The following is a 25,808-nucleotide window of genomic DNA, read 5'->3' as shown; positions in this document are numbered from 1 at the left end:
CTTCAACTTCCACAGTGCAATTCGCCTCTTTGTCTCGTGTCCTATGGCAAATTATCAACCGTAACCTCTGCGTCAAAAGCCAACTCCCTTGCGCTGCGTTTAGCACGCTTCGGACACCTAGTAGTTACGGCCGTCTAAGAACATACTCACACACGTGTGGGCCTGTTTAATGTGTTTCAAGACCCATCTTCTTCTCTAAAAGCTCTTTTCTTTATTATGCAGTCAGTCACAGTCAAAGTGAAGATTGACTTGCAACAAGTTGAACGAGGCTCCAAATTTGGGTCTTCAAATCTTCAATGCTTACTAATAAACTATGCATATGTCTGCGTTTCGGTAAATTAAATAATGAGATATTATGATTTGCATAGAATTAAAGCCTAATACACAGTCTTATACCTAAGTCTTATGTCTGCTTGGGATGCAATAATGATTCATTTTATTGCATTATACTGCTGATTAATTGTGGCATCTGGTTGAAAATTAAACAAAAAGTAAATGTTGACATGACAACATATCTGACATTTTCCTTTTAAAAATATGGGAATAAATCACAGCTGGGCACACTATTTATCATGGCACTGAATGTGAGTGTTCAGCATCCCAGTTGCTACATTCTCTCTCTCTCTCTCTCTGTCTGTCTCAGTGTCTATAGATTTCAGTGTTATGTATTTGGAGATTATGCTAATGAAGAGTTTGTGCTTGCTAAGATAAAGGATATGCAACAGTTATCTGGAAATATACAGGAGCAAAGATCGCAACAAGCAAAAGAGAGTTCCAGACTTTTAAGTAATATTTTTTTTTAAGATCTACGGATTTATGGGATCATCAAACCTAAATTTTCAAATTTGAATCAAAATATTTAAATTACAGTGTTGTTTTTGATGTATCTGTGAAATTGCTCCATAGTTTTCCATTGCTTTCAAAACAAAACACACTGCAACGAATGAATGAATGAATCTCTAACTCAGTGTTTTGCATTTGTTTTCCAGTACAAACACCTCAACATTCTTAAATCAAGATATAGTAACTTAAGAAGCACAATGACTTAAGATATAAAAAAATGCATCAAAAAGAAGTGAGTTTATGCTTAAATCCAGAAAATACACTTGTCAAAACTAAGGAAGAAAGCTTGACAGTTAAGAAAGTGAATTAGTTGTTTTCAATGACACATTAGACTCAAAGGAGTCTTTTGACCCACACATTTGATTATGAAATCACGCTGCATCTGTCTACAGGAGCAGGTAGGTTTTATGTAATACAACGTTGAGTTTCCAGCACTGTAATATTGTTCATCATACATCCACATATCCGAACACCACAAAAACAGTCATAACATATATTCATTTTCCATATATAGTCCTCTTTTTTATTATTATTAACAGAGGTCAAATAAATTCAAGTCATATTTACAGAGAAAGGCAATAAATATTTTATAATAGTAATAAAATTATTATTTTTTGCATACATTTATTTAATCGTACGAGTGGCATGATTGTTAGTAACGTCTGACAGACGATGAGTATATAGACGAGTGTATACTACAGCTATACCCATATGGAGAGTCGACCTCACCAACAGTGGCTGGAGTCCAGCGTCTGCAGAAGGGATTTCCTCTGTCTCAAACCTTCTAGAACTGAGAGAAAGCGTTCTAGAGCACAAAGAACATGACTGATTGTCAGGCGGACCGATTTCATTGGCTGAATGACCTGGAAGTAGTCAAAGACCGACACTTGTTGAGTGTCCGGGACATAAAGAGCAATACATCATACCTGGTTTTGCATTACGTATTTTGGTAGCTTACATTTAGGGTGACGGCATAATCAGCACGTACGCATGATCCAAATGTAGAGCATTAGAGCGATTCCCCAAACCTGCTTCCAGTCCCTTCATATCCAGGCTCGCGTCTGTTAGTTCTCACACACACTATCGCCACAGCTAAAGCTGATATCTGGCTAGTCAAAACATGTCGATCTAAGCTGTATCAAAGAATATCGAAGCGTTCTGTGCATTCGGCCCGAGAGAAGGCCTGCTGTCCGTTCAGACGAGAAAGGCATCCCACAGAGAGGCTCTTCAAAATATTGCACTCAAAGCTTCACGTTTACCTATGGAGGCCTGCAAAGGTCACATGACTCTGTTATGTGTTTCCATGGCAGCCCGTTCCAGTGGAAAATATTGGATCCTTGTTGTTGGGGGCAACACAAATGAAAATAAAAGGTTTCCCAGGTGGTGCAGTTTGCTCTCATCTCTATTCCAGAGTTTAAACGTGTCAAAGCAGGAGATTCTAGTTCCTTATAGGTCATCCTTAGTTAATCCAGTATAAATAAAATAACAGATACCAGTTACGTTTAAAAAAGACCCACATTCAACAGCTGGGAGAAACTTGACGCTTCTAAAATATAAAAATAAAACATCTTTGAACTTAAGTTTCTTGTCTCTTTTCCGTAGCCATTGTTTATTTGTGTCCTCTTCCTTCTCCTGTTTCGGATTAGATTAAGGTGTTTGTCAGGTAAGGAGCACGGGGAGCGTCTCAGTTCGTTTTGGGGTTGGGTTTTAAACGCCGCGCCCTTCGTGTCCGTTTCGTTACCGTCGTGAAACGGAACTCCTCCAGAGGGTCCACTTTTCCTTTGGGGTGGCGCTTCATGAAATGCACTTCCTGTTGTGTTTGCGTAGTCTTGGAGCCTTTTTTGGGTCGACCCTTTCGGTTGAAACCCAAATACCAGCCTTTGTACTTGGCCGAAACCAGCGCTGTGTAGTTGTTCTCCAAATATTCCTCCACGAAAACGCACTCTTGGTTATTCCCATTGGGCTGAGGAGAAAAGACAAGATGACATGTCAGAAAAATGGCCCATTTGTTGAACAACCCCTCAGATGAAGGTCTGATTGGTCATTGGGAGTTCATGTACAGCCTGTCAGTCATTACTGCATAATATAAACCCTAACATAAAACATAGTTTTCTCAAAGTTCATGACTGCTCACAGATTTAAAAATAAAAATACTATATATTATATCAAATATACTGCAGAATCTATTAGCAACATAGCCAAGTTGTAGTTTTCCTAAAATAAAATAAAATAAAATAAAATAAAATAAAATAAAATAAAATAAAATAAAATAAAATAAAATAAAATAAAATAAAATAAAATAAAATAAAATAAAATAAAATAAAATAAAATAAAATAAAATAAAATAAAATTCCATATTATCTCACTTGTTAGCCAGCTACTCATAAAACAAAATAAAATAAAATAAAAAATAATAATTTAGAAAATAAAATAAAATATGGGTAAAAATATATGACGGCAGAATGACTGGCCAATCAGAATCAACTATTTTAGAGAGTGATTAATAACCATAAATAACTGTCTCGATAATCTTTTGAGTGAAGAAAATTTAGAAAACGCCCTCTTTTTAAAACCCTATTTATTATCATTTCACAATATGTGCATCTCAAAATAGTTTCAAAGTTTGATTAAAAGCTGATATGCAGTTTACACATCTACTATAAAATTATTGAATGACAAGACGCCTACTCGTCTTGCAAAGCATAACGTTTTTAAAAGAATGACCAGCTTTTGCCAACAAGACACAATAATTGGGCCCTTCAACTTAGGGTCAGTTCAAAACAAGCCAGTGAAGCACGTAATGTCCTATTCATGGCAAATGTAGGGGGTGTTGGTCTTTCCACTAAGATTTGTTTGTGGTATGGCAAGTTACAAGGACTTGGAAAAAAGGACAATTTTAACTTCAAACAGCCAGCCTCAATATTTCATGTTTGTTTGAATAGATGGTATGAAAATATGCGTTGACTGGCTCCATTATATAACCATCATGAGTCGGTTACAGTAGCAGTGGTTTTGGTCCCAACTACAAACTCATACATCAAATTGACATACACTAAACATGCAATACACAAGTATTCATATTCATAACTGCAATTATAAATAAGCTCATGTGTAAATCAAAAGCATACACACAGGAACCAAAAACTATTTCGTTACATTCATATCATAGTTTATGTGGCCCAAACCTGTTTTTTAAACCTGTTTGCAAGACAGTGAAAACATCAAATACTATTTGAATCTGATATTTTTAGTTCCAATGTGTGATAGTAAACATACCTTTCCAATAATTTTGCCATTCTTGTTCATGCAGATGTAGTATCCACTCTCTTTCCCTTTTATTCGAATGTGACTCCCGAATGTCTCCGTCTCCACAACAAGTAAAGCTGCGGGTAAAAATAAAACACAATTTACTAAAAGTTCAGGAAGACAATATGATGCTCATAGAATTAAATACATTTTGTTACAACTCTATCTATACTATATCTGCGTTAATTTGATAAGAACACACCTGGGTCATAGTTAAAATAAAATAAAATAAAATAATAAAAACAGGCTTCATTGTCTTATGTAAAATATATATTTTATTTTAAGACCATTTATGCAATATACACACACACACACACACACACACACACATATTTACATTATTTCTGACAATTTCCCACAAATTCTCTTTACTTTTTAATGTCAAAAACATATATATTATATTATTCATATTTATACTTTTTTTTTTTAAACATTATTTCTTTTATTTTATTAATAATTGCCATGCAAATATTAGTCACTTTTTTACTAGTTACTATTTCTTATTTTATGTAGCTGTATGAGAAAAAATAAATAAAAAAACTACTTTCATGTATTCATGTACATGACATACTATACTTTTTTATTCAAAACTACATTTGGTATGTGAACTATTTAAAAAAACAAAACAAAACAAAAAACAGAGAGAAACGTAATGATTCATCATACACTACAGCTCCCTCACAACCCCTAAAAACACCCAACTCTCTCTCTCTTTCTCTCTGTAACCACCTTTGTTAAGGGTCCCTCTCTTGGGGGGAAGCAATCTGCCAAACTCCTTGGAGCAGTTCAGATCCCCAGGGATTGGGTTTCCACTTGCCTTTAGTTCGTGCTCACTCAATCAAAAAGTTAGGATGATCCATTTGTTTAACACACTGGGCTATTCAAAGGTGCTCAAAGCAGAGAGGCTTAGAGAGCAACACCAAAACTGTCCCCTTCCAAAACAGCCCGGGGCAACATGAGAGGAACGACTAATCCCGGCAGGGCACTTGAGATCAAATGAGGGTGGGAAAGATCCCACTCCTCAGCGGCGCAGACCCCTTTAACAAGTGCATGACGTTTTGAAAGATACGCCTGAAAAATACAGCAAATATTCCTGTATTTAAATGAACTCTGTACCTTTAAAACCAAATGCTTAAAACAGTCAGCCCACCATCTGTGCATCTCTCACGCCAGCTGATTTCTTACTGGTGCAGCTTATTAATATTAAAGCACAGATGTCAACCGGACACACTGACCTTCACTAATGTGAATGTTTTATTATCCCAAACAGGGGTGAAACCGAAGACATTTTTGAGATGTTTCTGGGAAGGCGAGTATTTGCTGATAAATGAGTTATACGAGTGCAAGGCCTGATCCAGCAATGTGTTCAAATACAAGACGCAGGTTTTTATGTTGCTTTTGCTTTATTCCAAGAAACTAGCTGTGTTAAAGTCAATGTGAAAGACTGTTCGCCACCCATTTTATTTCTGTAACATGACGCATTACAAAGTGAAACTGGATATTTAGTTTTATTCCTGATGGATAAAATCAAGTCTGGCTAACATTTTATCTCACTGAATATCACTCTCCACAGATCAGGTTGCAAACAGCAATTCACATTGACTTTAAATATACTTTGAACATACACTACTGATCAAAAGTTTGGTGTCATTACGATTTTTTTTTCTTGACTTTATTTGATTAAAAATATAGTAACGATAGTAATATTATAAAATATTATTACAATTTAAAATAACTTCTCTATTTAAAAGTTTTACTATGTATAGAGAAAGAGAGAGAGAGATTACATACAGACAGACAGACCGACATAGTAAACTGCTATATATATATATATATATATATATATATATATATATAGTCTTCATGATCACATGATCCTTCAGAAATCATTCTAATATGCTAATTTGATGATCTAGAAATAATTCATATTATTATCAATGTTGAAAATAACTTAATATTTTGTGGAAACAGTGATGCATTTTTTCAGGATTCTTTGATGAATAGAAAGTTCAATAGAAAAGCATTGATTTGAAACAGAAATCTTTTGTAACATCATAAATGTCTTTGCTGTCACTTTTGATTGATTTAATGTGTCTTTTCTGAATAAAAGTCATCATTTCTAAAAAGAAAAAACAATCTTGCTGACTTCAAACGTTTTCAATGGAAATGGAAATGTGCATAAATGCACATTTGACATAAATCTGATGTGTTAACTCAATCTGACTTTTAAAAAAGCAGCTCAGAATTGAGTCACGATTAAAACATGCTCCGCTCTCCTTATGTTTTTTGAATGTTCGAACTTATTAATGTTGACAGGACAGCTGAAACACAAGGGTAAAGCTGAGACAGAGGAGCACAGTGTGTGCGCGCACGCGTGTGTGTGTGTGTGTGTGTGTGTGTGTCTGTGTCATGGAGTTCACAGGTGCCAGGTGTGAGGGTTTACCTGGATCTGCCTCCTCTCATGCTAACACAGGTATAGAGGATCAGCTCAGCCAATGCTGCACTGCTTAACAGACACCAACACACTCGAGCAGTAAACAACAGCAACACTGCTGTAAACACTCGCTGAATTAAAAACAATAGCTCACACTGCTATAAACGACAACTGAATAAAGAACACTGCCAGCACTGCCAAAAATACTACATCCTACCAGAACTAGAATACACTTTAACTAATCCTGCTGTATAATTACCAACATTTCCATAAACAATACTGAATGCTGAACATTAAAGATCAAAGCACAACTATATGAATGCAAACAAACAAGCTCAATTCCACATGCCGTCGTGTTTTGTGTTCAAATGCAATTATTGAGTGCAAAGAAGAGATTCACAAACTTTTTTTTTTTCAGGCGAACCGCTTTGATCTAAAATATTTACCTAAAGTACCACTTGAGATTTTAAATTCATATTTGAATAATTTAACAACACATTGGCATGTTCACGGCACTCAGATATTGTTAAATGGTCAGAAGACATGCAGGCAAACAAAATATTTAAATAATATATTTTTATTTTTATTGTTTTTATTTTAAAATTGAGCCCCCGTGATCCTGCAGAGGATAAGCGGTATGGAAAATAGATTGATGCATGTTTTAATTAATTATCCTTTCGTCAACTCACAAAATTCAGTTTGGGAAACCCTGGCATGACGCAAGCACATTTTGCATTCTCAACATTGCCACAAGGGCAATCACAAGCAAACACAAGTATAAAATGTCTGCTTCTATGGTAACGATTCTCCTTTAGATCAGCTTCTGACATCATGCAGTTTAATGGCACAGATATTTAAAGATTATAAGATTTATGACAATTCTGAACACAACCCTGATCATCAAAACGCCATCTAACATACACAAAACATGAATATTAGCACAAACTAGCGACCAAATTAACAGGGAATCAAAGCGATAGTTGACCCAAAAATGAAATCTATAAACTATGATCATTTACTCACCCAAATGTTGCTCAAAACCTCTGATTCATTCACAAATCAGATATGAACGTGCAAGGTCGATATCAGGATTTTCAGTGGATAATATACATATAGTCATGCAAGTTTGGACCAACATGTAGGTTAGTAAATAATGACAGAATTATCATTTTAGGTGAACTACCTTTAAAATGTAATATTTTTAAACATGCTTCCCCGTGTTCATCTAATGTGACACAAAATGAACAAAAACTTCAACTCACATTAAATTATTTCTCCTCACTCGCGTTACAGTTAAGCACAGACATAAAAATAAAACTCCATACAAGAAGAAAAAAACTGAAACGGAGCTCTCGAAACCCAAAGGATTATAAGACTACATAAGAAACAGGATTATGCAGGAATCCAGGACTAGAGCTTTATGGAGTCGTGTCTGTTGTGGAATCTTTATGCTGAACAGCTCTGACTGACACAAACGAGCACAAGACTGAAATATAAACATGCTTGTATCAGTCGGCAAAGTTAAGTGCAGCATTCAGTGTGTTTATCTTCACTCCGAGTCTCTGTTCTCACACTCGTACCGCTGGGGCACGCTGCCCATCAGTTCTGTGGTTTTTGTTTTGTTTATACTTTGATACATTTTGATTAATAACAGCTCAGGTTGGATGTTAAAGAGAAGAAGTTCATCTTAGATATGATATTAGCAGGCCTAGATGGAATTCTCTGGAGAAATAAGGTGTTTAAACACGGTAAAATGAGTTAAATGGAGCTAATGGAGAGTACTAAACACTTTATGTTAGTGGAATGCATTAATTAAATGAGCCTAATTATTTAGTCAATTAAAATGTAAGAGGTAGCTTTAATGATTCTATATATCAGAAAACGGATTAAAGCACGCTCACAATCAGAGATTGCAACAAACAAAGCCATTTAGGAAGACTTGTTAAAGGGATAGTTCTTCCAAAAATAAATAGTCTTTAATCATTTATCCACCCTCATGTCGTTCCGAACCTGTGTGACTTTTTTTCATAATGTTGATTTCTGATGAACATCCTGCAACTATTTTTAATATGATAAAAGTGAATGAGTTCTGTCAAACTCTGAAATGACAAAAAAGAACCATACAAGTATTATAAAAGTTTTATAAAAGTGGTCCAATTTACTTGACAGTGTGAGAAAGACCCTGAAATTTATGTGTTTACTGAAGATCTGTGTTCTTGAGAGTTCATTGAGTGAAGTAGAAGTGTCTGAATTTGTTTTGTTTAGTTTTTTTAAAAGTTAGATCTCTCTAACTTATGAATAGATTTGTTCAATGCATCAAACTGATTTGGTTCTCAAATTCAACCCACTGACTACACTTACATGCACAATAATATTCCAATATGAATCATTCAATATTCTGATTATAACTGAGTCATGCCACAATCGGATTGCCCGATTAAGTTTAGTAATATTCTGATTCCCACCCATATATATATCATATTCAAAAAATGGCTGTAACCTGAATATAGACCTTAAACAGAATTTGGAACGACATGAGCGTGAGTAAATGATAACAGAAATTTCATTTTTGGTTGAACTCTCTCTTTAAATCATTCTGCCTGGATGTGTTCAAAAGCAGACTGTAAACTGAGTCAAATGTTACAGGTTCTCCTGCGTGGTTTATTCAGAGCACAGGAACACTCCCGTACCGTACTTGCCCCCATCGTCTCCATTGGCGTTGATCTTCTTGCCCAGGATCTGGACGTGTTTCCCAGTGGTTCGGCTGTAGAGCTGATATATCCGCACCTGCTTCCGACTCACGTCGTCTCTGGTGTGGTTCTCGATGTAAAACCGGAAGTCGGCAGAACTCTGGTGAGATTCCTGGAACCAGCAAGAACAAAATGTGTTGATGTATTTCTTGATTCAGCATGCATTTTAACACTTCTGCTGTGCAGAATCCTTTACCTAATTTGGTGCTCCTGGTCAAAAATGACCGGCCTTTTTAAAACTGCTTTTACATCTGCTAGTAAATCCAAGATTTGGTGATAATATAGCATAAAGAGTATGCTATATTATCAGCAGATCTTGGATTTTATCTTTTGGTTAACTCGTTTTCTTTCAATTAGCACAGATTTTGTATTTCTTTTTGGAACTGATTGGTCGTAGGCCTCATTGATCAGGGCTGCGTTTCCTAAAAGCATCGTAAGCCTGAGTTGATCGTAGAACTACTGTCACCAAAGGAAACTACACTCAACTTAGGTTAGGATGCTTTTGGGAAAAGCAGCCCTGGTCTTAACCACTTCAGTTTTTGAATGAAAAAAAAAGGCATTAGCATTCAGTGCAAAAGCATGCATGGGCTCAGCTCAATCAGTTACAAAAAGAAATGCAAAACCTGTGCTAATTGAAAGAAAACATGTCAATAAAAAGTTTAAATCCAGTTGCATAATACATTTATAAACCATTTTTTGTAGACCAGTCGTTTTTGACTGGGAACACCACAAAGATGCGGAAACCCCCCCAAAAAAGTACTAAAATTATCTATTTTTTTGGGAAGTTGTAATACGCTTTGTGAGCAAAGTCAGTAAGTCTTAGTCCAATGCAACAACATTAACTAGAATTTTTGGGGAAAAGAAAATCCTCTGTGCGTCAAACGGCATTAATAACTGATTTTACTTTCATCACGTAAAACAAGAGGATGGGATTTCATAAATTGGGAATTGACTGGAAAGTGTCCATTACATGCCAGAACAGTGGTAGTCGTTTCAAAGGAAAAGCTATTTTACATGTTGATGAAAGATTATGATAACACACTTTTTTTTAGGAAAAACATGCCGCCATGAAACAGTCACAATAAGACCAAGATTGTGTATTGTGTACGAAGTAAATAGGGTCATATTTTAATATCATGTTGAATCAACACTAAACTGACTTTACAGCAGAAATTGAATTTGACTTATATTTTGAAAAGGTTTGCATAATCGATTCTGTTATTAACTCCTGCAAAACTGCTTTGAAACAAACTGTATTGTACAAAGCCCCATATAAACAAAGGCGACTTGACTTGACTTGGTTTCAAGCAATAAAAAAATTCAATGAAAGTTCAGATCACAGTAATTCCTGCATGTTTTGGTGCCCGTCTCTCTCTCTCTCTCACTAAATAAAACATCTGAATACACTGAGCCTGGAGCTACACCGAGAAGTCAAGTTTTCAATTTCCACAAGCAAGTCTCCAGCAATTATCCACCTGAAAGATCCAACTCTGTCATCAAACAAATATCTGCCTAAGGTAAGAATCACACTCATAAATCACACATACACACCTGTAAGTATGGGAAGTACATGTACACAACTGAAGACTGCTGCACTGGTACAAACACACAAAGCACTAACATAATAAAATACAATATAGCTTGCCACGGCATCTCCTGTCGCTTACATTCACAATCACTCAAGGCTTTATATGAATATCACCAATCCACTTCTCATCCAATATCCTCCTATCTTTCCTCCTCCTCTTCTGTCATGCTTCCCTATGTGAGGAAAACATATACCTCTAAAAACCCTGGAATCTCCGTCCCAGCCAAGACTACTCTCACGGGCTGAAACGAGGGGTAATTATCCTGTAATGAGCTTTTATGTGGCTTCTCTCAGGTGGTTAATTACGCTCACATTACATGCTTCCACTCCATGTTATTTTAACCTCGGCTAATTAATGACATTTAGGGAGCACGAGGGGAAAAGCGCAGCTTACGGTACAAAAAAAAAAAAAATAATAATAATCTTTTCAACAGAGTTGAGAAAGAAACTTCCATAGAGATTCATGCTGAATGCAAGACTGCTAAGAAATACATCAGCACAACACAACTGGCTAAATTAACCCATTAATGCAGGAATTATTAAATCACAAATGAAAATCATTTCAAAACAATGTAATTATTCCATTTTCCCATAAGAAAGTAAAAAAGCAGTTTCTTTATGAAAAAAAAAGTTTTTAAAATTTCTTTAAAAACGTTTCTTATGCTCACCAAGGCTGCATTTATTTGATGAAAAATACAGTATTATACTATTTTAAATTAATACATTTTCAAATGTGATTTATTCCTGTACTGAAAAGTAGAATTTACAGCAGAAATGTTTTATTGTTGTCAATGTGGTTGTGAGTTGTGCTGCTAAATGTTTTGGAAAACAATTTTTTTTTTTTCAGGATCCTTTGATTAATAGAAAGTTCAAAAGAACAGCATTTATTTGAAATACAAATATTTATAACATTATAAATGTCTTAACTGCTACTTTTGATCATTTTAATGCATCCTTGCTGAATAAAAGTATTAATTTATTTAACAAAATAAATAAATAAATAAATAAATAAAATAAACACATAAAAAAATCTTAGTGACCCCAAACTTTCAAATGGTAGCATATATTTATAAAATTAATAAATAAAATAAATTAATAAAAATAAAAATCTTACTGACCCCAGACTTTCGAATGGTAGCATTTATTGATAAATATACTGGAGAAGAACTTTTGAATGTATGCTATAATAAACAAAAAACACAATGGCATTTAGGACAGTCATATAGAATTATGCAAAAAGGTAAAAGGTGATCATTCATAGTGGTTTGGATGTAAAACTACATCCTGAATCCTGAAAGTTAAAAATAACTTTTAAAGATCTGCAGTGTTCAACAAACCAAAGGACATGTCACAACATAGTTGTGAAAAAACTACACACATATGAGTTCAAATTAGATACCCTAACATCTTCTAGAAAATAAACTGTATTAATTTCAGTCGTTGTTATACATTTTATTTTCCTAGATGAATACATAGATTACATCCAAACAGGAGTCATCATACGTTGGTCCCTTTTACATCAAAAACAACTCAGTTTATTACAGAATCAAGGTTAATTCTAAGCTCTTGGCCGATTTCAGCTCACAAACACACACACACACACACGTCTGGTTTGCTATCCTTGTGGGGACTCTCCATAGGCGTAATGCTTTTTCTACTATATTGCCCTACACCAACCCTACACCTAAACCTACCCCTTACAGGAAACTTTCTGCATTTTTAGATTTTCAAAAAACTTCATTCTGTGTGATTTATTAGCTTGTTTACCCTAAATTGAGGTCCCCACCGTAACACGAATCACCATGAGTCTGTGTGTATTCAGGTTTAAGTCCCCACCTGAATAGAAAAACAGGTACACACACACACACACACACACACATAGACGCAACTCCGCGCACACACAGCCTCTCCTCGGAAGGATTTACTCTGAAATCTGGCCATCAAGTCAGACACAGAGGTGTGTTTTGTAGACAGTTGCGTACGGACAAGAGCGGGAAGGCAGAGGGCATGCCTATGCAGGGAGCGAGCCACGGCCAAACATTTTTATCACGCCGCCCGACTCCCTTCAAAGCCAACCTAGGCAAACGAATCTCATGGCGACTTCAAAAGCCCGGCCCCGTCCCGAGCACTCTTGCATGTCAGATAGGCCCTATCTGCAGACACCACTCTCTGCGCAGGATGCATCTCAGGAAACAACGCTTCAGTGCACCGCCACTTAAACTGTGCTTATCACGCCGTCTTTCACTGCATCTCCTTAATAACAACTTTGTTTGTTTTCTCAAGGAGAACCTACAACAACAGCGAAGGCTACGGTTAGCAGTAGAAGCAAGCGATACTTGTACTCTGTCTATCAATGACCTAAAGAAGAACTACTGTCATCACTGCCACACTAAAGCCTTGTTTGTGCCAACTGCTTTGGAACAAAACTGAACGCACAGAATTATATAACCAACAAGGGTCTCGTTTTCTTCGAAGCGGTGGCTTTTGTTCCTGGTTTGAGCGGTGATCGCCCCCTTCTATTACAACATTCTGATGCAAGTTTTATAATCACAATGCCTTGACCCATTTGCCAGGAGAAAAAAAGTCTCTCATTAAGCCGTTCCCGCCTTGTGAGGAATGTACATCTGTCAGTAAAGACGGATTTAAGGAACTGCAGATATCTAATTACTTATGTGTTAGGTATATTTTGTCGGTTGAATTCAAAGGATTAGTCACCTTACTCAAAGTCTTGGGAGAGTCTGAGATTGCAGCTAGTCTTACTTTAACAGCTTTTAAAAGGAAAAAAAAAAGGCCACTTCTTAGTCTCTTTAGATTTATTACTTTGGATGCATATAGTTTATGCAAACTATTTATGTATATACTTCTCGTATACACTTACTTGAATGTAGCAAATATGTGTTTTATTCATTTTTGTGGGTTTTGTTCAAACTAATCTTAACCGTATTTAATATGCAATTCATTTAATTTCAATTTAATTTTATGGTCAATGTTCATCCAACCTAGAAGGTCACCGAGTTCATAAAACGTAAATGTCTCACAAATCGCTTATTTTAGTATTCAGCGTGAAATCAGTCAAAACATGACTTTACAAACTATTCTGAACTGAAATAATTATGACTATTTATGAATTACTAGATTCATGGTCAAACACAAAAAAGCACAAAAGGAAAACCCAGACTTTTAGAGAAAAATAAATTCAATTCCTCTTGCAAGACCACCAACAAACCCAAAGACTCTTTTTTTAATTTTATAGCCTCTGGGGTGTAGATTTCCCATACCCCTGTTTTCAAAAACCTTAAGACAACAAATTAAACAAGCTTTGTGTTTGCGCACCGGCGGCACATCCTCATAATCCCTGCCTTAATCCAGATTCATGACGACAGTGAAACAGCCAGACTTACCTGCAACTGGAAGTAGAGGACCAGAAAATGTAAACACCTGGAAAGAGAGAGAGAGAGAGAATGAGAGGGAGAGACAGAAGGGAAGTAAGGAGTGGTGAATCACAAGCAATTACACCAGATAAAAATGTAGCAGTTCATCTTAAACCTGGCTTTGAGCGACTTCTATTGGCAAGAATGTACGAACTCAACGTGAATCAAACTGATTATTAAAAATATTCCTTACACGTAGATGAACCTTGACGGCAGACCAGACATCTTGGTCAAATACACCTGTTTCCAGCGTTTGCCGCTCCAGTAAGTGCCGCGCGGAGCCCCGCCACTGTCTCACACACAAAATCCCGGAGGAGAGGTGCAATCCCAAGGAAAAGAGAGATGAAGGAAGTGTAAATGTGCCGCTGGAAGCAGCATGAGGCTGTTTCTTGTTTGAAAAAGAGCTGAATAAACGCAAATAAGTGTCTTCCCCGTGGTGTCCCCGCTTCTCCGCGGTCCGCGCGCGCTGCGCTCTCTCGCCAAAGCGCGCAAAGATTGAATTGGTAAGAAAGGCTGAAGCGGGGTGTCTCCTCCTCGGTGAACAATCCGCGACCTTTAGTGCTTACTCTTGATCCAGTATGCGAGACGAAAAGATAAATTCCGTTCGTACCTGCCGAAGTCACCTGAAAGCACACACCTTACGTGGATCATTCCAAGCTTCCCGTGTCCATTGTTTGGAGAGGGAAAACTTTCCCAACAAGTCAGGATAGATGAGTTGCGGTTAGAAGTCTGTTCTTTAGTTGTTGCTTCACTGTTATCCGAGTCGTTTGTACATAAAAGGCGCACAGACCCGTGGCAAATCCTGGAAGAGCGCTGGGTGATGGTACGGGACTGTCTGTATGTGTGCCGAGGAGGGCTGGAGCGCACTGAGGGGTTTTGGGTTGGTGGTGGGTGGAAACCTGTCAGTGGTTTTGCACCTGATAGGGTGATCTGAGAGAGTCCATCGGTGCGCGGAATGCGTCTTTCTTCTGTCTGAGCAGTTTCCTTTGCGCTTCTCGTAGTTTCTTAAACTCTTTCGTCGATTCGATGGGAATCTGTGAGAATTCCTTGCGGATTTCACATACGAACTCGTAAACAGGTGCATTTCAGTTGAGCAAAACCAGACACGCGGTGTTGAGATAACCAAATTCTCATCGGATGGGGTAAAGAGAAAGAGGCGTTACGCTCACTTTTTAAAAAACGTTTAAATGCATACTACTACTACTACTACTACTGACAATATAATACGAGCCAAGGTCATTCAGTTTCAATAAATGATTAAATAAAAATATTCTTATAATTATTTTAATAATATCGATTAAAAACATAATAATCATTAAAATAATTCATCATAAAGTAATACTTGGATGAAAGACAAATAAGGATGGCAGAGATAATAAAAGGGATCAGGTATTAGACACATGCGAAGTTATTAAAAAATGTTATCTTTATCGCCATGATGGTGGGCGAAGAAAATTACAATTATTTTAATTTAGTGAATCTAAAAGTTGTGTAAACTTATATATAAACTATATTATAAAATATAATTATATATAAATATATTTTATATTTATTCATTTTTAATTACCTTGGCTCACTGTCTTTGTTTAATGATTTTCATATCACGTGACAACAAATGGCTTTCTTATTAAAAAAAAGTAATAAATAAATCTGTATTTATTTATTTATTTTTATTTTTTTGAGGTAGAGGGGTAAAATATATCTCTAAGATGTAGTAGTTTATGATGCAACAAAATTTAAGTATTTAAAAAAAAAAAAGAAAAAAAAAGAAAAAGAAGTCCATTCACTGATTACCCTCATTCAACTCGTTTGTCAACTTCCCAAACCTGAAAGTGTTTTATTGGTGGAGTTTGTTGATTCCTCCCAGACGGTATTGAAATGCAAGTGCTCGTCGAACTCAATATTGTGCTATAAGTCAACGGGCATTGAAATGCATCAGAGGTGTGAATGTGTTTACAAGGTCTTCTGAACATGCCCCCTGCCAGCTGCAAGTTTATTCCCTCAACAGCCCTTTTCTCAGCTGCAATCAGAGAAAAAAGAAACATTTACTCATTTACATTACTGCTTTTACTTTTTACCGCAATCTATCATTTACAAAGCACAGCTTAGATTTATTTTAGTCATTAAAAACTGACAAAGCATGTGGTGTAAAACAACATGGTCCAGTTGACATGTTTGCTTGTTCAGACTATTACAAACAACCTCAGACTGTGTTGATGTCCAATATATCTATTAAGAATCTGATGAATTACTTTAAAGTCTGGCCTAGGACAGCACATGCCATAAGAAGGTAGTCGGAAAAAAGGAGAAAAAAAGAGCACACTTCATTAACACCAAATTTAATTCTATTGTTCTTTTTTCTTCCATTTAGCATGTGCTCTTTCTTGTTTTGCATGCTTATTTTTTTTATGCATGCAAGCTCCTATATAATATAAAATAATAATGTACAAAAATAAAACACTAACCTATAAATCAGGAAGGCTGATGTCGAGTGAAGTGAATTTCCTTTGAAGTGGATCACCTGGACCATGCTGTAAGCTCACAATTATCCATTTGGGAACAACCAAAACAAAAGCGGTTTCAATGAAGAAGCGAACACAAAGATTAGTCCGTCATCATCCAAAAAAGATCAAGGGAGGCTTTGGCAATATGACAACCTACAGAACATTTCCTGCAACAAGGCCGAGATTGGGACACGCAGATCTAACGAATAGGAAGTTACACTCTGGCATTCTCTTGAATTCGGAAGTGGCTAGATCTTTCTGAATATTCAAAGCTTTGGATACCGCATCTGTCTTACAGAGTATTAATTATTCACGTGGCGAATTCCAAGTGCAACTTATGCTACAGTGAGGGCCAAATTCATTTGTCTAGTGTGAAGCATAGACATAGTTGTGTTTAAATGGTCTTTGTTATTTATTAGAATTGCACTACTTGGAAGAATAAAGACAAAACGAATGAGCGATAGATTCCAGCAGTTATTCCTGGGAGAGCTGGAGAGGTCTACATCACACTTTTAACTTGTGAAAAACTGCTAAACCTTAAAGTGGGTCACACTTTGTATGTGCAGCGGTTAAGTGGACTGAGGAGTGATTTAACTAAACAACAAAGGATCATTAGTCAAAGCGGCTTAATGACAGGATAGAATGCATTAAAAAAAGATAAATTTGTCAGATCAAGGCATTCTGCACAAAACTGAGGCCTAAAAAAAAATAATAAAAACAGTGTGTCCTCGGTGCATCGGTGTAATGAAAGTTAGCAACACTGTGCAACTTCTGTGTCTCTGAAGCTTAATAAAGCAGGCAAAAAAGGTCACGCACAGTTGTTCAAAGGCTTTACAAGACCTTTTAAAGCTTGACAGAGTAACTTCACAGTTCTGGAAGTAAAGCCCAGTGTACCACATTAGTGTCAGAACACCTCCGACACACCCAGCTTCCTCCCTGCTTCCGCTTTCATCTCTGACACAAACGTATAGATGGAGGGAGTCACAGCATCTGTGTCCTATTGAATTTGAAGGTGATGGAGAGACCTAATTGGCTGATTGATATCTGATGGGCTTTTTGAGTCCAGTGTGCGAAGAGAAAGAACTCTTATCAGTGTCTCGCACAATGGATTAAAAGTTTATCTGTAAACAAAAGTAAAGCAAAAATAATTTACCTGTTTTTACTATGCATAACACAAATGTAAATAATTTTGTAACATTTTTGTACTTTTGGCATTTTTTCCCCCTTACTTCATTCACATAATAATCATTTTCACCAAAATTTTAAACCATTTTTAAAATAGTTTCTATTATTTGTAATACTCTTATAATTTGGGTACTTTTTATAAAAAAATTACAAATGTAAGCTTTTAAGATCCAGAGATTTTAAAATGCATCTTTAGAAATTTAGCGGCATAATAAATGTGATATCAATATATAATGTAGTATTTTTGAGTAATTTTTCATAACACAGCTATGTCTTAATTATTCAATCTCTATTCAACATTGCTGTTTTTAAATCACTTATTAGCAAGGTAGAAAAAAAATGGAAACTGCTACAAATACATAGAATTACCACAAGCACGTGCGAAAGTAGAGTAGCAGAAATGGCCAAGACAAAAGTTGTTTTATTACACTCTTGAAAATAAGGAAAAATTAGGGGAAAAAAAAAAAATTACTAAAACTTTTGCTATTGAAATGTATTTTACCACAGAAAACTGTCCGAGTTGTGCACAAAAAGCATAATTTCATCAAGGTCAATAAGACGTTGAACAGCACTCTTGACCAAGAACATCATAAAGGCCGACCTAACTGAATTTGCATATACCGGAGTACGTTTTAATGAGTAGTGAGACCAAACTGAAATTTCTGAACCCATGGATCAGCGGTATGTCTGGTGCAAAAAAAGCAAGGTTTATGACCAGAAGAACCACTTTAACACCACGGTCAAACAGGAAATACTGACTCTTTGAAAGACATCATGAATTCTTAGAAGTATCGGATCATTTTGGCAGAGAATGTCATACCTTCAGTGTACAGACTGAAGCTTGATAATCAGCATGTCAATGATCCCAAGTATGCATCCAAATCTACCAAAACCTAGTTTAGAGATTGGTCCTAGAATGATCTTAAGTGGCCTCTCCTGCGCAGTCTCCAGATTTAAATCTCACTGAAAATCTTTTGTGGGATTTGAAGAAAGCAGTGGCAACACGGAAACCAAAGATTATCAGTGATCTAGAAGCTTTTTTAATGTGAGGAATGGGCTCAGATTCCAGTAAAGAGGTAACAGAAGCTTCTAAGAACCTAGAGGCAATGTTTGGAGATTATAAAGTGTAAAGGATTCTCCACAAAACATGACTTTTGTGGGTTAAATATTTGTGTACACTCTCCAACCGTCACTGGAGAAATACCTTTTCAAAAGTTACTAATATGAACCATTTAGGTACTAATATGTACACTGTAGGTAGAAATATGTACCTTTAAGGTACTAAAATGCACCCTTTATAGGTAAAGGTACAAAGGTGTGGTACTAGTAACAGCTTTTGTACATATGGAGCCAGTTTGAGTTTTTATTTTTACTTTTGAACTGAGTAACTCAACTTTACGTTCTCAGAATCACTCAAATAGATATTAATACACGTTTTTATTATAGTTTACTGATAATAGCTGAAGTGTTTTCATTCAGTTTTGTTTAGAACAGCCTTCCATCCATTGATCCATGCAATCCAATGAAAAACTGTTCTTTTAGATAAACATAAATTACGCAAAATAATGAAATACAGATAAATGTCTATAGATAAATTCCTATCTCTCTCTCTCTCTATCTATCTATCTATCTATCTATCTATCTATCTATCTATCTATCTATCTATCTATCTATCTATCTATCTATCAGCACAGCAATGGTCAATCCCAGGTTTCAAACCCCTGGTAGGTCGCTGTAGGGTCATGTCGTGTCGGACTCTGAAGGTGACAGAGAGGGTGTGTGGGGGAATCAAAGCCTTGATGTTGCTTTGAGGGTGTGTACGCATTCGTAATTTGTCCCCCGTCACACGTCGACTGCATGGAACCGTTTAGAAGTCCACTGAAGTGCAGGACGCGGCGTGTGTGATGTTGGATAGGTGTGTGGGTGGGAACAGGAGCGTGTGGGGGGTGAGGAGCGTTTGAAGGTCGGGGGGGGATGTCGTGGTCGATGGGTCTGAGAAGGTGATGCTGCCTTGGCAACCGAAGTTGATAATTGCTCTGTCAGTGCAGTGCAAATCCTGGCCGGCGCATAGAAAGCATTAGCACGGCCCGCGACCAGGCTGCGCAGCATGGCGCTAATGATGATATTTCCCCTCTTGCTCTACGTTCCCCGTCCAACGTCATAAACTCTCGGTACGGCTCCCTTGCCACTAGCTGCTAACATATGTTTTTATTTTCATGACTGCATCAATTTCCATGGCTCGGTGAACTCGGCTCTCCTTAATTATTCCACAGTCGTTTTTGCGGAGTGGAGTTTAATAGATTTTAAAGAGCCGGGCTGTCAGAGCTTGTCACAATAGAGTAGATGTTTCAAACCGGAGAGAGTAATTGGTTTGGGAACAGCAGGTTTCTTTGGCACTTCGGCGGAGGCCGGACGGTGGTGGCGAATCACATCTTGGGTTGCGATTTAAAGACATTGGGTTAAATGCGAAATGTACTAAATTGGATGCCGTAAGTGAGTTGATTGCTGTAATTACACCGTGACGCCTTCAATCTTCGCAATGAGGCAAGAAAGAGTCGAAACGTCTGAAGTGTTGATGGACGAAATTTGCGTTGTCAGTCAAGAGAATTACTCGGCTCTGGATGTGGGCCAGATAACCTTGTTTACATCATCTATTTAATAAAATACAATGAAGTAGTGTCACCCACCGGTCCCGAACAGAAGCCTTGTCCTCACAATGCTCAATTATATAAAAACAGTATCTCCGATTACAGTAAACACTACCTTTGCTTCCAGCTTGGGTCATCTAAGGGCACTTTACTGTTTTAAAACAGAGAAGCTTTGTTCGGGGAAAGCAGACAACACTGGAACGAGCCATATTCTTTGGTTTGAATTCACGCAATCTCAGGTGTATTCTCTTACACCATCTCACCCCTGTGTATAATCACACACACACACACACACACACACACACACACACACACACACTTTTCTGAGAAGTGTGCTGGAGGTGTACTGTGTGTGTCCCTCCAGCTAGCTGAAACCAGCTTGAACTCAATGGACTAGTCTAGTCCCCCCTCCCGGGCACTTTATGGGCTGGTCTGATCCATTCCCCTGTCTAACACCTCCTTAGAGCCTGCGTTTCCTTTGTTCTGTCAATACACAAACAACCATTCACATATGGCCACTCTGTAATCAGTGAAATACTAGCCTCTGGGCTTTCAGCAACAGAGAGAGAGAGAGAGAGAGAGTTAGATAGAGAGAGAAAACCATCCATGACCAATCAACTCTTAAAATACCTGTCTGGCTTTCGGTTGCAGATGTTTTCTGAGGAGGACACAGATGAAAAGACCACTTTCCTGAGAGATTCACAATTTTAAGGGAATAGCTAGTTAGTGTCATCATTTACTTGCTCAAAACCTGCACGACTTTGTTTCTTTTGTGGAACAGAAAAGGAAAAGTTAGTAGTCCACATACATGAATTTCCACTATTCATTTCCATACACTGTAAAAATTGTTGTAATTTTAATGGTAAAATACTGTAAAAATGCTATGGTAAAAACATGTTGATTGGTTAATGGTAAGTTCTAACATTACATTCAGAACAGTTCACAATCTAATGGTACATACTATAAAGTACTGTTAAATTTACAGTTTTTAGAAGTGAAAAACAACAAATCATCTTATAATTTATGGTGAAAAACCATGAATTGACATTCCCAAATGTCTTTGTGTGACCTTTCATGCTGCTACTGTATATTTTATGGTAAAGTTCTTGCAACTACAGCTGTCTTTTTTTTTTTTTTTTTACGTTATATTTCACAGTTTTTTTTTTTTTTTACGGTTTATATATATTCACAAAATTTTATGTTAATCCAAAACCAGTGGTTGGTTGCATGTCATGTCAATGTTTAAGTGGGCGGTTTTTGACCAGAATAGAGTGCTTTATGTCCACTTTTTCAGTGATCTTGGTAAGTATGTTTCCATATTATATATCTTTTCCATAGGAATTAAAAAATAGCTACGAATTGAATCACAACATTACAAACTTTGACTTGAAGACAAAAAATTAAAAAGGAAAATCAGACAAAAAATGACTTAAAGAACTGACATTACAATTATGTATATAGAAACAATATATTGTAAGTTTATTACAAAATGTGCATATATATATATATATATATATATACACACATACAGTACAGAGAGAGAGAGAGAGAGAGAGAGAGCGTAGGGAGACTTAATCGATTACATGATTCACAATGCTTCATGAAAGTTGATGGGCACTAAATATTTATTTTGGTGGGATTTGCTTGTCACAATTAACAATTATCTGATTTGTTTATATTTCTTTGAAGAATCAGCGGTGGGATCACATTAGTGGAATTTCAGTGAAATATTGACCATTGGTCCATTATCTATTGTCAGTAGCATAAAGTCAGATGCATGAAGTCACGTTCAAACCAAACAGCTTTCTGTCGGTCAGCGTGACAAATTCGCATGAGCAGTTTGAACATGAAGGAAATCTGAGTGGGGAACGTTTTTGCATTCATGGAAAACTCCCAATTGTACATATTACTATTGAAAATTTCACAGAGCAAAGGTAAATGTGACCACACTTGAATGTTTAACAATTATTCAAAACTAAATTTAAATAATGTGGGCTGATGGCAGTAGCACGGAGTAGGTCTGCTTTTAACGGTTTTAAAGTTACTGTTAAAAATCTATTCCACTATGAAGAAAATTAATGAGATCTTTACTTCTGGAACCCGACTTTTGGGCTCTATAACCTGTGAAATGGACCAGACTTTATGTTAAGCCAAAAGTCCAGCTGCGTGAGACTAGATGAAGCATTGGATGCTACAGAAATGTTGCTGTGATTAGATTTAGGTGTCTACTTCAACTGAAGTTTTTTTAAATAGTCTATATAATGGTTTATCGGTTGAAAAGTGTGCTAAAGGGGAAGGCCTTGACGGTAAGTACACTATTACAAACAACCACCCTTCTCTCTCCACAGCAGCGAGACTTAATGTGGTAATTAGGGATCACAGTCTGCCTCCTCTGGATTCATTTCACAGCAACATTATTTCAGTAATACATTCACAGATTTGACTTTATCACACTTTTGTTTTGCTTACTAGTAAAGAGTACTGCATTTACTTATTTGCTTTTTTATTAAGAGGTACCGTGGAAATTTAATAAGAGAAGACAGGGTGAACAGGGTCATGAAAAGACATGTCAGAACGTGTGCTAATCGCTAAGCTCAAACAAGAGTTTTGCATTTAGTAAATACTGTAGTAAATTAATCTCAAATTCTCTTCCTCAACAAAAGGTGATCCATACCAGGTGTTTACGTATGACCTCATTCCCGCTTCAAGCCTACAATGATTATTTTGTCTGATTCACATTTCTGCGCTCTTCTCATTTCACTGCTCGTATGGTAAGTCTCAGGTTGTCGGGATCAACCTGGCCAAGTTGTAACGATAGATAGAGGCCTTCGCTTCGTAACAAAAAGCCTGCAAATCACATGGCGTGTCACGCACCATTTAGCAGCAAATGGGTTCAATTCATCTCGATAAGAGTCTCCAGAACTCAGTCAAGAAGGAAAAAAACCCAAACCTCATCCCATCATTCTCTAAGAGCTACAGGTGCCCCATGCGACCCGGGGCTGAGCGTGTTTGAAGTGCAGAACCGCAAAAACCACTGGGACCACAATCTGCACAAATATCGCTCACTTTATTTCACTCAGGAGATGCTTAGGAGTGACAAATGGCCCTTTTTAGCTGCACCGTTTCAAAAGCTAGCTAATGTATCTGGAAAACGCTAAAACAAAATTGTTCGCAGTAATGCAGGGGGAATTTCAAAAGCTAAAGGGGTCTTTGTAGGTAAATATATGGCTTTTTTGTCCTGCTCATTTTGGAAGTGAATGAATCTAACCAACTCTCTAAAACACTGATAGTCAATTAGCATAACAATAGTTCAGTACTTCCACACAGAAACAGCCACCACAACTTCTGGATAACAGGACTAAGAAAGTGATCTGGTTTAACATGTAGGTTTAGTTCCTTTGCATGAACCTATATTGTTAACAATATGTTTTGTTTGTTAGAAAAAACTGAGTATTGAATATACATGTTTTATTGAATGAATTAGCAAAAAAAAAAAAAAAAAACACAAACACAAACATATATACACACACGCATATATATATATATATAGAGAGAGAGAGAGAGAGAGAGAGAGAGAGCTTGGCAACCGACGTCACTGCGCAGTGCATTCTGGGACGTAAACAAGAGGGCGCCGCCATATTGTGAGGCCACATTGGGCGAGACTTAAAACAACCACATGAAAAACAATGTTGAAAAGTCGATTAAAAGAAAAAATGTACTATACAGAGACAAACTTCTAACGGACGCAAGAAAACGGTACCTGGAAAAGATGGCCAAACACCCGCACCTATATTTTGGCCTGATTTTGATTTAGATAACCGCACCCGATCGTCACATTCAGGGTTCATATACGGTCATGAAAAACCTGGAAAAGTCATGTAATTTTAAAACAGCAATTTCCAGGCCTGTAAACTTTTGGAAAAATAAATAAAGCCAGAAAGTTTTGGAAAAGTCATGTTTCACAATTCTATGTACAGAATTATGCTTAATCAGGTCCTGAATTTCGGTGTGGGATATTGCGCATATATTCCCGCAGCTTTCGAGTTTAAAATGAGGGAAATTCCTGCAAAACATTTATTCAATATAGCGTGTAGGTTAGATGAGTAAATAAATTCACACAACCAGTCATTTGAAAACAGCGCGAGTGATTCAGCTGCACCGCGTCCTCTCTCTTTGACCTTCTCTTCACATCTGCTGCACGCTGCGATACAAGACTTTAGCTCGCGTTTCGGTACAGCTGACAGAATTGTCAATTGCCTAATGGGTCATTGTTGCATCGTCACATAAATGTATTATTTGCACGACTTTTTAAGTCTTTCGGTACTCGTGCGCTCGAGAGGCGCTTTTCTGTGCGCTGCAGTCGCATCCAAAGCGCGCGCTGCGAACAAACAAACACAGCTTGTTGCGCTTAAGTGGCCAAATACACACAAAATAATGTCAAAATGGTCGTCCTGGCGAGTATCCTCATAAGCATTGTCAGTTTTGTCTTAAGTTGCGAAAGAAAACGCATATGTATAAGTATTGGATCCGTGAAACAGGTCTTGTGACAGCAGCCTAATAAAGCTGTGCCGTCTGTCATTAATGTTAATCAAACAACAAAAAACAGAAGAAATCCCTCACTGCTCTTGACTAAATAATGTTTTGTTGAATAACTTTAATATGTTGATTTACACTTTATTCAATTTCTGTATCCTATTTAAAACAGGTTCAATATACAACTTCCTCGGCGCGTCGCAACAAGTGGCCTCACAAAATGGCGATTTTTCCCATCAGCCACCGCGGCGCTAGAGCAGTGACGTCACGCCCCCATCCCCTATACACACGCACACACAATTATATTTAATAATATTATAAATAAATAAACAAAAAATATTATTATTACTATTATTATACTAAACAATTAGATAAATAAATTCACTATGCTTGCTATAATAGCCAATAGCTAATTTTTAATTGTTTTTAAACGTCTTATGTAACTTATGAATTTATAAACTTTCACTGAAAAAAAAAAACATTACTGATTTGTTTGATGCTTCCACACTGGAAAAAAAAAAAAGGATTTGTATGATTTACTTTACAAAGAAGCAGCAACACATTGAATTAAACATGAAATTTTGAA

The 25,808-nt window shown here is 36.8% G+C and overlaps 1 protein-coding gene across 2 annotated transcripts in view; it reads right to left on the bottom strand.

The window, feature by feature from the left end:
- Window positions 1-1,178: 1,178 nt before the first annotated feature.
- The window catches only part of LOC131553083 (nucleophosmin-like), a 63,378-nt gene continuing 38,748 nt past the window's right edge, over window positions 1,179-25,808 (bottom strand). The window contains exons 11-13 of one of the 2 annotated variants that reach the window (XM_058797451.1): window positions 9,283-9,445; window positions 4,120-4,226; window positions 1,179-2,806 (exon numbers count right to left, since the gene is read on the bottom strand). In XM_058797451.1, coding sequence (XP_058653434.1) covers window positions 2,528-2,806; window positions 4,120-4,226; window positions 9,283-9,445 — 549 coding nt within the window. In that variant the 3' untranslated portion in view covers window positions 1,179-2,527. Of the gene's footprint in view, window positions 2,807-4,119; window positions 4,227-9,273; window positions 9,446-25,808 lie in introns of both variants that reach the window. The other variant, XM_058797450.1, reaches the window with a different exon arrangement.

Source organism: Onychostoma macrolepis, chromosome 14 (assembly GCF_012432095.1).
Source record: "Onychostoma macrolepis isolate SWU-2019 chromosome 14, ASM1243209v1, whole genome shotgun sequence".
In the NCBI taxonomy this organism is placed as follows: Eukaryota; Metazoa; Chordata; class Actinopteri; order Cypriniformes; family Cyprinidae; genus Onychostoma; species Onychostoma macrolepis.
This window is presented reverse-complemented; position numbering and strand designations above follow the sequence as displayed.